Below are 17,179 nucleotides of genomic sequence, written 5' to 3' on the forward strand. Positions count from 1 at the left end.
AGGACTTGGAGGAGTTTTTGCTTTGCTTTTTCAGGTTTTCTACAAAAGTTAGTGCAAGCAAATGAGTAGATGCCTTCTCGCAGTGACAGGGTGCCCCCAGTTTCCTGTTTAGTGGCACGTTTTTGGAGCAATTGCTCTCCTGGCTTCAGCAGTCTCTGAGCTCTGCTGCTTCTGAAGATACATTTGTGCTGCTGGATATCCAAGCATGAGAGGAGGCAGGAGCCATTGCTTTTGCAGAGGCAGCCATGCTTCTCTGAGAGACAGGAGGGCACAGTAGGGGGATCTCCTTAGTAGACGCTGAAAGCAGCCACATGGCGGGTCTGGTGGCTTTCCAGCTCTTTTGATTTCAAATGTTGGTGAATATATGTCTCATTACACACCTGAAAATTCATCCATGAGCTACAAACTCATTGAAAACCAAGCTTCCTTGCTTCCACTGTTCATATAAATAGTCTTTGACAGCTGTGAACAAATGTCTGGACAGAGCAAAATAAGTGGGTAAAGCTCTGCAATGTTTTAAAGAAACTGCAGACGTGTCCTGTCTACGCCCCTGCACCTATTGCTGTGGCCATTGGAAATGTCACGTTTCCCAGCAATGTCTTTTTCAGTGCCTTCTCAGCTTGTGTTCACACTTAGATCATATGAAAAAAGCAAAAAATTTGCTGTGAGTTACTCCAGGGTATTTTATATATTTCTTAATTCCTAATTTACATGCCTTTCTACAGTCCATATCAGCATGTACACTGGACACGGACTCCAGATTTAATCTGTACAGTAGGATGACAGATGAGGAGTATGCACATGTGATGGCTATATGTAAACACACTCTTGTTATTGTGTGAATGTGGCCTTTAGGAGTAGTGCTTTGTTTAGCTATAATTTAATCTGCTTCTTGAAGAAAAATTGCTGGAGGACCTAAAGGAGTTCTTTCTGCTTGAGAACATATGCGTTGTTTCATGAAAGTGCTTTTTGAAAAGCAGCTCTATAAAAGTTTGCAAACTTGAGCAGCTTAACTTTAATCATCCCAGATGTTGGCTTTCATGGCGAGTTGCTGTTTGGATTAGATACAAGCACCTTTTGGTCAGAGAATGCAATGTTTCCTATAGCAGGGAGAAGTTTTTCTTGGAGTAATGAGAATTGCATAGCCTACTTGGAATTAAAAAAGAAAAAAAATGATTTGGGGAATTAAGTGCTGGAGGACAAAGTTTTCTGCTTTGCAGGGTATTCATAGTTGAGGTTAGAGCTGGTGGAAAAATTTGCCACCGGCAGTGTTCAGAGCCCTGCAAGGCCTGTTGGCTCTGTGTTGGCTCTTAATTAATGACCCACATTCTCACAGCTGCACTGGGACCTTCTGTGATGTGGCTGTACCAGTGGAAAACAATGGAGTTATTTATTTCCAGCTGTATCTGTCACATGAAAAAAGGACATGAATTTGTGCCAGACTGTGGTTGCTGTTGGCTGCAACACAGAAATTTTGGGGGGTTTGTAGCCAAAAGAGTATCATTTATAAGATTCGGAGATCTGAGGACAAAACAGTCAAGCTGTCTTCGAATGCAACCTATTGGGTTTTTCTCAAGAACATCGTGTGTACATAAAGCCCGGCTGGCTACAACAGCTGTGTTGAAAAAGCAGTTCAAGGCCCCATAGTGGAACACTTGAAATGAAATGGAATACGGCCTTTACTCTGACCTGCACTAATTAGTCTCTTTCAATGAAGCCAGCATATACCTCTGCTTTTCTGCTGAAGCCACTCAAGCTGTGTCTGGTGGCTCTGCCTCCAACACTGTGGTAGCAGCAATATTCTTCCTTTTACCACGAACTAAAAGCGCTCGGTAAGACATCATCAAAGCTGTGATGCTTCGACTGTGAACTGCTTCTGCAAGTTTAAGTAATTCTTCTAAGCTAAGCTAAGCTGTCAGTTGCCTCCCAGAGGGGGCAGGTCTTTAGTGTGCACCATGAGGGCAGCGCCTTCTGAGGGAATGTCTTCTGTAACTAATGTGTTGGTGTAACCTAATATGTTTTACACGCGTTATTTTGTTTTTTACACTTAAAATGGTACTGTGTTTTTCTGTCCACATTAAAGGTATCAGTAATTGTTTTAATACATTTCGAAGTTAGCTAAATGCAAGAAAGACAAAACATTTTACAGTGCTCAGACTCATTGCAAGTAGGTCTTTCAGCAAATTTGGGCTGAACATGTGCTGACCTCAGGCTGTTTTGTTGTTCCAGACATTCAGTGACACCTGTGTAACTCTGGTTTTGACTGTTGCCAGTGAAAACTAGACAAAATGTGGGGTTTTGTGTGTCTATTGAATAATAAAACCTCAAGAAATGGGAACTTCCTTGAACCAAGCGATGTGGGGAGAAGTTGATGTAGTACTTTTGATTTTAGCTCTGATCAAGGACTCTTGCCTGACTTTGGCATAACAGATGGAAGTGAGAATTGTGTCTGCCTGTGAAAGAGCAAGGTAATACACGGGTGCTTGTATTTATGAGTGTACATTCACATGCATGCATGCACACTTACACATGTAGACAGACTTTTTCTAGAAGCCTGGACACTCTTGCTGTGGTTGAGCCCAGAGCATGTTCCAGAGGGTTTGCCAGCTCTTGCATATGGGTTTGGGTGGAAATGTTTGCGCATTGTCCTGGCACTCTAATTAGTGCCAGAGTGATGCCATTGTTTGAGTGGGATCTTGGTCAGAGGCAATTCCGAGTGAATGAAGAGTGATTTAAAGCATGTTGCATTTAATTATTACTTTTTTTCTCCTATGTCTATTCAATGTTTTATGAATGTTTAACAGAGTCTTTGCATAGCCTCGTTAAGTGCCTTATTGGGCTTTAATAGCCAGGAGTGCTGTTAGCAGTTCCAGCAGTAAGCATGGCCATGTATCATGCACCTGCCAAAGAGCTGCTGGAGCAAGGCAACCAAATCCTAGCACACTCATCAGAAACACATATCGAATTCCACGAACTTCTGTTACTGATCAGCGATATCAGAAGCTGATTCACATGTGCCCTGTGCACATTTTCAAATATTGCCAGAAATAGATGTCTGCAGCTGTTGCCTGCATGTGTTTGTGTTTTAGCCCTAACTTCATAGTTCTGTACATGCTAGAGAAACCAAGGTGAGTTACTGACTACAAGCAGGCTCTAGAGCCAGAGGGAAGCTCACTTATACTATGCCACAGTTTAAATAAGCCCACAACCCCAAACTTAGAGAAATCATTCTGTTGCTGGCAGCTGATTTGTGATTTTCTTGACAAAAGGATCATCTGCTGCTTGGGGCTGACTCTTCAGAGGAGTCGTGTAGTTGGAGCTTGCTGGCTCTTGTTGAGATATCTCCGTGTTCCCATAGCCCTCACCTTCTCTTTGGCTGTTGGGGAGAGGGGACTGAATTATTCAGCAGCTCCTTCTTCTCTGCTTCCCTATCTTTCTTTTTCCTCTTCCCCCCACAATTTTCCTAAGGAAAATAACTGGTTGCTGCTTTGCACTGTTGAAAGCTGTCCTTGGTTTCTGGCCTGATGTTGTCCTAGAAAGAGATCATACCTCAAAAGCAAAATGCTGTTAGTGAAACACTAATAGAGCATGATATTCAGTACCTACTAGTACTTCTCTAGGGAGCGGCACTTTAAAGTTATTAAGTATGGGGAAATTTGAATAGGGATGCGATTGTTTAATGTCAGTTGGGGGGATATAAAGCTGATGGACAATATGCATAGGTCTAATAACTGCTCAACGCTTGTACTGTCAATACTAACATAGAAGCAAACCCATCAGGCAACTGATAGCAAATGCTTGTGAAAGTGTACCTTTGAGATTTACTCAGCGTTCGGATCATGGGCAAAGTTGATTAAGTGCTGAGATCACAGCATGTCCATGCATTTTCCGTGTCAACACCCTGCCCTTTCAGCAGCCACGTTGAGACTCCTAGTGATTTCTGATATGAAGACAATAGCACCAACATCGCTTAAATACGTTCTCAAACCTGTGCTGGTAATGGGACTTGTGCTGGGGATTATTTATAACTAGGGCTCTGCTCACATGCATGGAGTCACTCATGCATGGATGGGAACTCTTGTACTGGGAGGTATGTGGTCCTCCTGGTTCCTTGGTTTCATTTCCCTCTTCTTCCTCAGCTGACGGATGTCAAAAATTATGGGTTAAATGTGGGACAAGTAGGCAGGTGAAAAGAAGCAAATGCTTTTTTGTTGTTCTGTGCCAAGCAGGGGTGAGAATGCCCTTCTGGAGCTTGGCAGTGAAGAGGGACAGGAATGAGGGCATTTTGTTCGCAGGACTCCAGCCAGGCTGTAGAGGGGGTCGAGGAGTAAGGGTTTCAGGATCTTCAAACTCTAAGTCTTCTTCTAGATGGAGTGCATTTTCCCTTTATGCCCATCTGGCATCCAGGACAACTTGTGTGCAGGTGGTCACAGGGAATAACCATTCAATCTCCAAACTGATAACTTTGCCATCACACACACCTTGTGACATATGCCTTTCTTCTCTCTGCTTGCACAGTTTTTTTAATCAGGATGGGTGGGGGCTGAGACAAGAACTCATAAGTCTGCATAGAAGTAACTCAGACACATAACCTGTTGTTGGGAGCATGAGCATGGTGCTGCCTCTCCCTGCATCCTATGTTTTGCGTAAGAGTCCAGCTCTGGAGGAAGCGAGAGCTCCTCAGAGGACTGAATGACACAGTCAGCTCAGAGAATTCACCCTGAAATTATTAATTTTGTGACTTGATAGATGGAGAAACCTTGCCACCTGGAGAGGAGATTGTCAGGTATAATCCAGAAATATAAATCCATAATAAATAAGGCTTTTTAATTTTTTATTATTTTTTATTTTATTTTTTTATTCCTATGAACTTGAAGTGCCAAATACATACTTTCCACTAAGATAACAGTAGTACTTGTCTTGGAAGCATAGGATCATCTCCTAAGATTCATTGCATATCAGCAAGGACCAAAATATCTTGCCTGGAAAAAAAAAGCGTTTAAAGCAGCGCTATTCTGTAGGTTGTGCTGGTTATTGCTTTGTGCTGCATGACTGTGATTTTTGGCATGCAGTGTCACATACCAAATTCCCAAAATGAAATGTTACATGATATTCTAAGAGCTCTTAGGAAGCTTTAAAAAGGGATTTGTCTGCTGACTGGGTATCTCTTCTGGTGAAGCCAAATGATGCAGCAGGAATGGTTTAAGAGGAGGAAACTTTGGTCAGCAGATAATTAGACTTTTTAAATAAGTGCAAGGAGAAAAAAGAAAACCTTCCATCAGTCTTGTGTTTGTAAAAGTTGCCAGCAGTCCTGCTTTGATTGTAAAGGGTTTACAGCTATATGTTTGAATAGCTAAAACATCTGTTCAGCAACATTGTGAAATCCTCATGTTCGGAACCCCTGATAAGGGGGACTGCTGAGCGATTGGCTCATAGAGGCTCTACAGGCAGCAAGGGCTGTACATATAGTGGTCACTGCTTGCCTTTCCTGCTTCTGGTCAGAGGAAAACGTAGGAGACCGCTACTATTTTATGCATGATTTTCCTTTGAAAGGGAGAGTGCAGGAAGTGCCTAGGAAATGGTTCATGACAGAAACCTGGAGTTGTAAATAGAGAGAGGAGGAGAGCTTATGGGTGCAGTTTGTGAACAGTTGAAATACTGACACCACAGCAGCAGAGGAAAACCAGACTTCTGTGAGAGCGAGCGTGTCCCAAGCCATCCTGATGGAAACAGAAACGGTACCTGAGGCCAGGAGAGCAGCCAGCAAAGCCACGCGGATCGCCCTCGGCGTCTTTGTGAGTGGCACCGTTGTGCTTGGCACCGTGCTTTTCTTGGGTAAGTGAAAAGGTTGAGGCTAACTTGAACGCAACCCTCCCCAGCCTGTCTGCTTAGTGCCAGTGTTTGTGCTCCACAGTGTGTTTTGGTGAAAATCTTGGTCTTTTCTTCTTTTCCCCCCCAGTTTATATTTCTCCTGAAATGGAAATGTGTCAGGAAAGGGATTTGTTGTGGGAACACTAGAGCTGGAAGATGCAACATGAGCTCATGTCACTTTCTGAATGTTGAATTTAGATTTGGGTACTCAGTTAAATGTGATCTAGCCATAATTAGATTCTTTTGCAGAACAGGGAGAAATGGATGAGATTATTCGTATCAGTAACACTGATTATGAACTCACAGATTGTGACTGGTGCGGACTAATATTCTGTTTCCTGAAAATGAATCTGTAGTGCACACTTTTTATGGAATCTTTTGGGTTTTCCTTCATTTGGTTTTCATTTAGGGCTTGACTAGAATTCCTGTAGAAGACTTCAATAGTGCATATGCTTGCACATTTTTTAGATTTTTCTGTTCTTCTACAATGAATTGTAAAGTCGTCTTTGTAAAAATCAGAGTGCATTGGGGATGAAATTAAAATGTTTTGATCAGATTTATAAGCTGTAACTGGACACAATAGAGAAGGAATTAGTTTTTCCTCTCCAGGATTTGGAATTGTCTGTAGATTGGCTTTGTTGGAATATCACACGGAAGCATATGCCTACACCTATAAAATGATGTGAAGTATAAAAGTACCCAGAACCACCAAGCAGAGAAGAGAAAGCAGCGTTGTATCCTGTAAGAACTTGCAGAGACAGATCCTCTTTCGGAATTATTCAGCCCAACTTTTCATTTCTTTAGACCAACACAGATTTCCTTGAACTGGAGTGAGCTTAGCCTCTAAGCATATCTTTTGCTTCTCCCTGATCCTTTATGATCTTGTGATCTTGTTTGAAAGGTCTGCTTCGTTTATAATCCCAACAGAGAAAATTATGCCAGGTTTTCTATAGAATATCTAAAGCGCCAGGCTCGCACTCGGTTAGGGTTTTTCTGCTCTGGAGCAAGTTCTGTAAACATTTGCAGGCAAGTAACTTTTGTGTATGTGAGTAATCCCACTCAATTTGACAAAACTCCTTATAAACACAAGCAGGATTGCATCTTCAACTTGTTAGTGTAAAACACTCTTTCTAGATGAGAAATAATGTTTTTCACTTAAAGAATACGGTACCAAACAACAGGGAGAGACCTTATTTCTTTTTTTTTGGCACTAGATTTTTTGTTTATTGCCACCATAGCTTGTCAGAGATAGAAGTGCTTTATCCATAGATTAGATGTGAAAATTCAAGCAAATATATTAATTCTTAGAGATATTTTTCTAAGTGTGCTGAGGCCTATTCTGTGTCCAGGGATTAAGTGTCAAAATTTTCATTGGCATAACTGCTAAGAAAATAAATATGCTGGCCTCAGGTCAACCAAAATGTTTTTAGGATTTGTTTGGAAATTGTCTGAGGTTTTCAACCAAAAGAATAAAGGAAAAAACTTAAATTGTTTTTGTTTAACGTTTTGTCAATGCAATGTTTCCATGTTTTGTTGTGACACTGTGTTTTGTTTGTAAGTTTGAATTTAACTCCTTTTTAGTTTTGTTAAACTGTCGAAAAGGAGGCCATTATTTCTGGTCATGTGAAATATTTCAGGCACCACAAGATGATCTTTTTTTTCTTCAGTTTTCATTTATTCTGCAAACCTTGCTTTTTCTGATAGATGAAACAATTTCCCTTCAATTTTCCAGCCTGAGGAGTGAAACGTAGCCTTCTCCTGCTTCTCTTGTTTCTTCTTCTTAAGAGTTCTTACACTTTTAAGAGGAATCTGGGAGAATCACGTGTTTTTATTTACAGTTAGTTGCTTGTACCCGCTGTAGCCATACCATGACTTCAGTGGGGATCTCCCAGGGGAGTCATTTGGCATCACGCGGGGTCCTGCCTGCGGCTTCCTGGGCAGTGGTGTGGGCTGTGGCAGGACAGGAGCTGCCTCCTCCTCGGGAGCTGGGGCCAGAGCAAAAGGAAGCAGATCGCTCTCCAGTTCCCTTGGGCAAGAAGTCAGGCAGCTTTGAACCTCAGTTTGGTAGCCTCTCCTCCTGACTTGGTAGCCCTTTGCACTTCTTAGATTATAGGAACATCCACGTTATTTGCATCTGCATATTTGTATGCCTTTTCCCCTTTCAGGTTTTTGGAGGGAACTTAATTACAGTGTATATTTGCTTAAGAATCTGGAAACAGGCTTATAAAGCAAAAATCTGGACACTGAGTGTTGTAACTGCAACTGTAGGAAATAATGTAATGGTTCTCTTAAAACCAACCAAAAGTCAAGAGGACAAAACCAGGCAAAGTTTTTTAATGAAAATTAGCTGTTCGTTGAGAGGGAAACGTTACTGCCTAAGAATTTTTTTCAATTTGCTCTACTGATGAAGTTGTAAATGGAACAAAACCAGATGAAATGATATTTTGCTTTTGTTTATAAGTATCAAAACCATGAGGGCTACTTCAGATTCTTTACTGATTCTTTTTCATTCTCCCTCGTTTTCCATCAAGTGCAAGAGAATTAAATGTCTGGGATCTTCCCTCCTTTATGTGCTTTGTTAAGAAAAAAATATCTAGCAAACTTTCAAGACTTGGATGGGTTCTAAAAGGCTAACTTTAAAGCAGAGAAAAGGTGAATTGGGGGGATTAATAGGCACGTTATCCATTATTTGTATTTCATGTGGCTCAAAACCACATTCTGGAGACCTCCACTTCTCTATTTTCTACTGTTCTTCAGTATTCCAATTACAATCTGTACATGCCTCAAAATCTCATGTATTTCTTGGCTAATTTACAAAGGTTGTTGAGGTGTTGTGTTTCATTGAGTCAATGCAAGCTTTGGTAAAATTTTCCAGAAATAGTTTTACTGTCTCCGTTTCTAAGAAAATCGGGTTGAAATCCAGGCATTGCTGTCATTAGTTGTCATTAAAGCTATGAGGTTGGAAGAGATGAAACAGTTTTATATTTAATTCTACTTTAGTTTTTTTGTGGTAAAATTTTCCTGTGCTGAAATACCATTTCACATTTTCTGATCCCTTTTGAATAATGTGTAACTACAGGAGACGTTGCTTTGTAACTATCAATAGCAGTAAAGCTACGATACCTTAATATATTCCATTGTTGAGGGTTTTTTTTTTTCTTTTTTATTTTTGCCATGGACTGAGTTATTAAGTTAATGGATATAACAAGACATTTCTTTATGTCTATTGAGCACATCTACTGAGTCCTATTTCATCTACCCCTTGGGAGTCTCCCATCCTCATCCCAAGTATCAATTATCTGCTTATTTGCTGCCTGACAGCAGTGTCTGAAATTAGCAATTCCTATGCTTTCATTTCAGTGGCAGCTGTAATGCACATTTTTAAAAGATGAGCAAAATTAACTGACAATTTCATAGTTCTTGTCAGCAAGGTTTTTGGAAGCAAATACAATAACGATACTTTTGGGAGCTAGTTCAGACAGAAACTGTGCTATACCTTGTAAACCACAGCTATCCCTGTGCCCATTGCTATCTGGTTTATTCCACACCTGGAATAAAGGGACCCTGTAAGCATCTCATTGGTGCTGGGTCGTGCTGGTGGGGCCGGGCAGCAAAGTGCTGCTGCAGGAGGAGGGGCAGCAGGGCAGCATGAGCCCCGCAGCTCGGGAGGAGCTCCAGAAACCCTGCAGAAGGTGGCTAGGTTGCTCCATGTTGCATTGCCAGCTGTGAAAGGTCCATCTCTGGAGGATGATAGCAACAACGATTAATTGTTTGTATCGTGGTGGCACTCGCTGTCAGTGAGTAAGGCTGAAGTGTTGTTGCTCCAGGCACTGTGCAAATGTAGACTGAGAGGCGGCCCTTGCTCCATGCTGCCTACAAGCAAAGACAGAGGATGGAGCAAGCAGGCACAGGAGGGGAAAATTATTCCTTACAAGCTGCAGTATTTATTTGATATACATCCTCAGTGTTTTAAATTAATGTAGTCAGAGATGTATTAAGGCCAGAGCTTGCAGCGACTTTTGAATGATCAAGTACACAACATTTGGCTGGAATGGTCAAAATTCATTGCGAGTGATCTCATTATGGTTTTCCATCTTGCAGTTAGCCAAGGTCTTATAAAGTTTCATCCGAAGCAACAGTACTGTTTGACCTCAGAATGCATTGAAGCTGGTAAGCAGCAATTTTATCCTCTCTATTTTATCATTATAATAGTATGTTAATGAGATATTTATACTGTTTAAATTTTCCCATGATACATTTTACTCAGCTTCCTTAATAATGAGTGGGGAAATAAAAACCCTAAACTTTTTAAAAAGTCACTGTTCAAGTTGCTGCAGTTCTGTTTATTTTCTACAATTAAAATTAATGTTTTAAATTGTTTTAACTGTATTCTACCGAGGTTAACTCAAAGTTTCCCATAGAGTTTATTTATTCTTTTAATACGAAACAAAATATTTGGTGACTTGTTCTTCATATGTATTTTGTTGTTTCCTTCCCAGTAGCCAAAAAACTAGCACAGAGGTGCTTTAAGGCCTGATCTTGCAGATTGCACAATTGTAATGTGGTGACTATGACTCAAAATCTGCAACTACTTCCATGTTGGCAGGCTCTTTTCCCCATGCAGAGATAGGTGGTAAACTTTACGGAGCTGGGACATCCACTAGTATTAAATGTGAACTAAAGAGACTGGGCTTGTAGGACCTGAGAGGCACCCATTTTGCGCTGTTCAGTTTTGACAGAGTTTTACTCACACTAAACCAATGAGAGTTTTTATCATTGAGGGTAATGAGAGCAGAGATCGAACAATAGTTACCACATCAGGAAATCTGCCCCTAGAGATGTTTTGATGGAAACAAAGAGGACATTGTGTGAACCTATAAAAGTATTTATTTCCATTCTGAACCATATTAAGCTGATACCGCGAGGTGTTTGGCCTGTGTTTGAAATCCTGACAAATTGTGTGGGGCTCCATAAATTGAAAAATTTGCAGATCTCAACATTACCAGGATGTTTCTTGCCATTCTTCTTCCGCTCTGTGTGGCACTGACAGTGCTCTTGGCTGCCCTGGGCACTACCCTCCGGAGCTGATTCTTGAATAAGTGCAAATATCTAAGATGGGATGACTAATCAAACCACCACATCCCTGCTCCGTGCACCACACTGCCCTCCCCCCCCGCTCCCCCCGCTCCGCCCAAAAAAAAAGCATGGGGTCTTTGTCTTGAGCTTCAGAACAACAACAAGAACAAATCATAAATTTTGAATCTGAATTGGCTTTCTTCTTCTCACATGTACATGAAATAACATGGATTTTTTGATTAGCTCAGCAAAAGCTGGGATTTTGCACCAAGGCGGACTTGGACACCTGCGTGAGCTGACTGTTTCACCTCAGAGTGCTCTGTTTAGTTACTACACAGTGTCTCAAGACACTGAGCTCTGCCTTGCTGAACAGCTTTTCAGGAGCGATAGAAAATTGCCAAGGACAAAATGTCTTCAGCGCAGTCAGTTTGAGAGTTTCTAATGCGAGAGAGAATTGCAGCTGAGACATAGAATTATCATAGGAAGAGTTACTTTAAATGGATGAAGAAGAGTTACTAGATGCTAGAAATAGTACCATAAAGTCTGTAAAACTTATCAGTCTTCCTGCTGGGATTTTTAATCAGTTATTTGGATAAGCCTCAAAACACATGGTCATTTAGCCAAAACATGTCCAGTATCCACATATTCAGTGTTACTCAACCCATGTAGGTTTATGCTGTAATCACCATAATGCATGAAAGGGGTAATGGTTTTAAACTAAAAGAGGATAGATTTAGACTACATATAAGGAAGAGATTTTTTTTATGATGAGGGTGGTGAGGTATTGGCACAGGCTGCCCAGAGAGACGGTAGAAGCCCCATCCCTGGAAACACTCAAGGTCAGGCTGGACGGGGCTCTGAGCAACCTGACCCAGCTAAAGGTGTCCCTGCTCACTGCAGGTGGGTTGGACTAGATGGCCTCTAAAGGCAGTTTCCAGCCCAAAGTATTCTATGATTCTGTGATTCTATGATTAGGCACATTAAAACTATTAAGTCTCTGGCTTGTCAGACTGATCTCAGCTGCAGACCAGTCTCACCTGCAATAGCAACTGGTGGGGATGCAGTCACAAAATGGAGCTGAAATTACTACAATTATCTTTTCCAATAAATGATAGATCAGAACTTGACTTGTTTCCTTGTGAAGCTATTTAGCTAAAGGTAAACAGTGCATGATTTCTGGAATGCTAATTAAAATCTGTTTGATATGTATTGCTACTAAATTCTTCAGGCAATTAATTCTATGATGGCAACAATGAAGAGCCTGTCTTCAGATATCTAGCTCCAGCAGTTCACGTTCCTGTAGTGCTGGGTTCAGTGGTTATTGCTGTATGGCACGCAAGGACAGTTGTTGCAGATATTTTGTCTTTTTTTTTTTTACTTCTCGTGTAGGCACTGTTAGGTGCTAGAGAAGCTGGATGGTGTCCTTGCTTGTATTTAAAAAAACACAGAGATCAGGACATGCATTAGTCTTAGAGCAGCAAGGCTTAGCTTGCAAGTGAGACCAGCATCATATTGCAGAGACTGATAAATGTTAATCATCGTTTCTAGACCATGGTCTTGTATAATCCTCTGTTTAGGAAAAAGTGTTCCACAAAATCTATGTGGTGTCTTTTTTACAGCTGCTGGCATCCTAAGCAAGATAAATCAATCCGTAGATCCGTGTGAGAACTTTTATCGATTTGCATGTGATGGCTGGATATATAATCACCCTATTCCTGAAGACATGTCAAACTACGGTGTTTATCCTTGGCTGCGACACAATGTGGACCTCAAACTAAAGGGTAGGTAGATCATTTCTTGAAGTGTTTGGCTCGCTTGTCACTGTAGCTTATTAATTGGCTAGTTTTGAAATGAATAAAGACTCCACGCTTCTTTCTGATCATTGAATAATATCCACCAGCCCAATTTGATGTTCTCCTTTAAGTATATTTTTTTTGTTGTTTTTTATTGAAAATAACATTGAGACGTGGTGAATTAAAACAGAAACAGAATTTAGGAGGAAGAATACAACTGCTGGAAACCCTACCAGTTAAGATTGGAGGGACGAAAGGATGTTCCTTATACCAAAGGAAAAGGCAAGAGGGATTTAAATTCTTTCCCCCTTGCAGTAGATGGGTAGTCCAGAGTGCAGGAGCACGGCACGCACATTTAGTGTCCCAGATTCAGACAAACATGAGTCTAGGACAGTACTCTGTCTCTAACAGTGGCCAATAGCAGGAAAAGAATATAATAAGGCAAAACCAGAATGATATTTTCCAGTATACTTACCTAGCTGCTGGCAGGAGGCAATTTACAGACTTCTGGGGACAGAGGTTGTTTGGGTATTGTGTTTTTGTCACATTGCCCTTCAAGTTGCCATTGAAGTACCTGAGCTATCATCAGTGAAACAGAAGGCTACTTAAGAATGTGTGTCTGGAGTTAAAAATAGCCCTGGGGTGGAAACGTGTAGGAAGAGAGGTATTTTAATCTGTGTGTGACTTGCCTTCTGACTATACTCTGCAGTAAGGCCACTTCATCAGGAAGCTGTGCAGACCAGCTGGGGAGAAAGGGTGATGATTATTGTTAGGTAGGAAACCCCTGCCAGATTCTTATAATCTTCACTAAAAGCGACTCATGCAAAAGAAGGGAGATATGCAAGACTGATTATTCTTGTTGGAGTGCTTGACCATTGCACACCTTGAGCATGTTATTGACCTTTGACATAAGAGCCAGCTTTGAGCTCACCACAGAGCAGAAGTCAGTTTTAGGATGTTGTGCTTAAAGACAGCATTTATTTTTCTCTTAGATTTTGTACATATGTGCGTGTGTAGGCATTGAAGCCGTTCTCTGCTTGCCTTCTTCAGTCATATCGTGTTCAATTTTCACATCATTAAGTATTTTAAAAGCTGCATTTGGTTTCAGAATATGAGTTTGGAATTTCAGTATAGAATACAGTCTGATGACTGCTGTTTTAAGTCTGCTGAAGATGTCACAACCAAAGGGAAAAAAATATTGCCAGAGCCTGTTTTAAGTTATGCTTTGTATTCTAATTGTTCTGCTGCCAGAATTGGGCTGTATTAGATAACTGCACATCCTGCATGAACCACAGCCGCAAAGAAGCCAGTCCTAATTGAATATAGAGTAGCAAGCTGTGACTCTCGTCCTTAATTTCCTCTTTTTACAGAGACTAATAAAGGACATCATGCTAAGCCACATTTTTATATGGTTTTCTTACTGCAGTCCCTTTAGAAGTTGCTAATCCATAGCTAGGAAAATACAAGACAAAGAGAGAAACATCTAAGGGAGAAGTATTTACTTAATGGAAACTCCGTATCAAAAAAGGGTTGTAATGAACTGCCTGATAACTACTTTAATAGGAGGCCTCAATGCTCCTTAGCATGGTACAGGGACAAAGATATGAAACGTTGGATGGCGTAGAGGAGTTGATTTAATATAACATTTGTCATCTTCTCTTTAACTTTTTACTTAATAAACTTTCCAAAATATATTCTTGCTAATTAAAAAAGGAAAAGGAAAAGAAAAAAATGTGTTGGATGTCAGCGTTGGTAGCTGAAATAGCAAGGCATAACTTCAGCCTCTATTTGTGTCTGTGTTTTAACTTGGATTACTTCAGTAAATTAGCTTGACACTGAGCTATTCATGTGTGGGTGACCACAATCTTGCTATCAAAAGTTTTAACAAGATAAAGAATTCTTACATAGAGAAACATATATATGGCTGATGGGACCTCGGAAGACAATTTAATCTCTCCCTCCTAAAGAACTCTTAGTGGAACTTTGTACTTCATTGTAAATGTCCCTGTTTGACACTGAGGAGATTAAAAAAGCCCCAGTCTTTAAAGAGCTTAGTATTACGCAAGTTCTATGTTCTAAAATATTTATCATATTAAAGAAAACTATTAATCTTAAAGTGGTAACGTGGCTTGGCCAGAAAGCCACATTTTTCATATTTGATATTCTTTGATGATGTGATATAGACAGAAGTATTTATTCAGCAATATATTAAAAAATGATATTACTTAAAATAAATTATTTGAACATCTAATCTGTTATCTGGTCCCTGAATATTCCTGATCCTTAGGCAGAAAGGCAGTTTGGGTATTTGTGCAAAGACCTGTATGTGGCCTTGGTTACACAAGGGTATCTTCAATCTTCTGGAAGGTGTTTTTTTTTTTTTTTTTTATTCAGGGCAATTGCTGTGGAAGATCTTCCAGTTGATAATGGGTAGCAAGTATAAAAATTAGTTTTGCCTTACCAAAAAGTGGTAGGTGTAGCTCTATAATGTACTGAACCCTGCATTTAGGTATTAGTGTGTTTGAGAGCAAAGCTTTTTTTTTCCCCTTTCCTTTTTTTTTTGAGGTTGCAGACACACAAGAGCAGGTGGAAGCTTCAAGAAAGTGTAGAACATTTCTGTATTGGTGAAGGTTTTTGGTGGTTTAATGGGGAATTCCAAATAGAAGAACAGCAAAGGGTCAACAGAAAATAACTGAGAACTACTGTGTGGTAGTTTTTTGCATGCATATCTCTGGTTGATTGAAGGAACAGGACAAGAAATGTTCATTTCAGGATTTCTCTGGATAGTGATAGTTAAAAATGCTATTTTTTATAAGATTTGGGATTATAATGGAGTGAGAATATATATGTGTGTATGTGTGTGCGTGTATATATATATATATATATGTATATATAATTCTTCAATGGCTTTCTCTAGCTGTCTTAGGATGGCTTCAAACTTTTTTTATATCATCCTTTACCCTTTAATTTCTTTTCCATCCTTTGTTTGAGGGTCACTTGGATTTCTTTTTCTGCTTTCAGAGGAATTCACAAACTACATGTGTAACTCACTTTGGTCTCCTGGCTATACAAAATGGATAAAATCCTAGCCTGGTGAAAGTAGTGGTAGGTCTTTGCTTTGTCATCATCAGCAGCAGGATTTCATGCATTGTGGAGGAATGTACAGAAGCAGATAGCCAAAGATATGTCAGAAGCAGAGACTTGTGATTTTGGTTTTGACCCAGATCCAGGTAATGGACATCTAATATTTAGGTTGAAAATTCTTTGTTCCTTATAGAACTGTCCTGGGAAGGAGCGAGGTACTCCTACTTTCAGTTAAACATTCCTGGCTGGACCAGACTGTCCCTGACTTGAAGCCAGCCTTTCATTTGCAGGTGCACTGCAGGCATATTACAAAGTGCCTCGCATTGGTTAACAACAAACACTTTTAGTGCTGATGGGGCTCTGAGGAAGCTCTTGGAGTGCTTCAAAAAGGAAAAAATGGTTTGACTGTGGCGCTGGTAGTATGAACAAAAGCTGTCTCAAATGGCAACAGTTTCAGCCTTATGTCAGGTCAAGATTGCAATGTCTGTGTGAGTAAATAAGTATTTTTCACTTACCGTAAAATTTCCTGCAAAGCTGTTTGTGTTCCTGCTGAATTTTTCCATTTTGATTGGTAACCTTAATTAAGAGTTTAGGAGCGCTATTTTCTTATCATTGAAATACAAGTGGCTTTTTGTGAATAATTCAGAACTGGAAGTCTGAGGCAAGTAAATCAGTGTCTATTACCTGTGGTGAACGTTGATCGTGATCGTGAACCAGGCAGTTTCTTTTCCTCCCTCCGAAGTCTGCAGAACAATGATATACAGCTGGTTTTTTTCCTTTTTTTTTTTTTCCCAAGTGACCATGCAGGAAGCAATAAATTAAAAAAAAAAAAAATCCAAACTACACAAACATTCCTAAATCTCAGCACTGCAAAGAAGCTGATTTAAATTACGTGAATAATTTGTAAACGTGTCTTCCAGGCATTTTAAATTTAATTTATGCCTGTGGAAACCGGTTTACAGATTAAGTCTCCATACTGATCTTAGCCCAGTGAGACACCTACTTTATAGGAATTTGCTGCTCTAAGCTTTCTAGCGTGGCTATTTTCTGAATGCCAGTCAGTTTAAAGTAAGGAATTTCCAGTGTGGCAAAGAGAAAGAAATGGAAGCCTTTTGGGAGGATATGGTGTGTGGGTTTTTAAAGAACACGAGACAGACAGCAAACAAAATAACTTGGCAGTGTAGGCAACTTTTCCCAAGATAATTTGCAATGGTTTTCTTTAGAAAATACATTCTTTTTTAAGTAAAACCAGTAAGGTAAAAATATCTCAGTATGGAAATTTGTACTATATGACCATAGGATAGTCTTTTCAGATACATCCCAGAAGTTTGTGTTGAGTGGCTGCAGTCAATGTT

General features: G+C 40.2%; 1 protein-coding gene across 1 annotated transcript in view; it reads left to right on the top strand.

Annotated features, from left to right (window-relative positions):
* The first annotated feature begins 5,723 nt into the window (after nt 1-5,723).
* PHEX (phosphate regulating endopeptidase X-linked) overlaps nt 5,724-17,179 on the top strand; it is a 105,513-nt gene continuing 94,057 nt past the window's right edge. Inside the window, exons 1-3 of the mRNA XM_086467578.1 lie at nt 5,724-5,835; nt 9,973-10,041; nt 12,567-12,728. Coding sequence (XP_086323704.1) covers nt 5,724-5,835; nt 9,973-10,041; nt 12,567-12,728 — 343 coding nt within the window. The remainder of the gene's footprint in view (nt 5,836-9,972; nt 10,042-12,566; nt 12,729-17,179) is intronic.

The sequence above is a fragment of the Leptosomus discolor genome, chromosome 1 (assembly GCF_034619465.1).
Source record: "Leptosomus discolor isolate bLepDis1 chromosome 1, bLepDis1.hap2, whole genome shotgun sequence".
Classification (NCBI taxonomy): domain Eukaryota; kingdom Metazoa; phylum Chordata; class Aves; order Leptosomiformes; family Leptosomidae; genus Leptosomus; species Leptosomus discolor.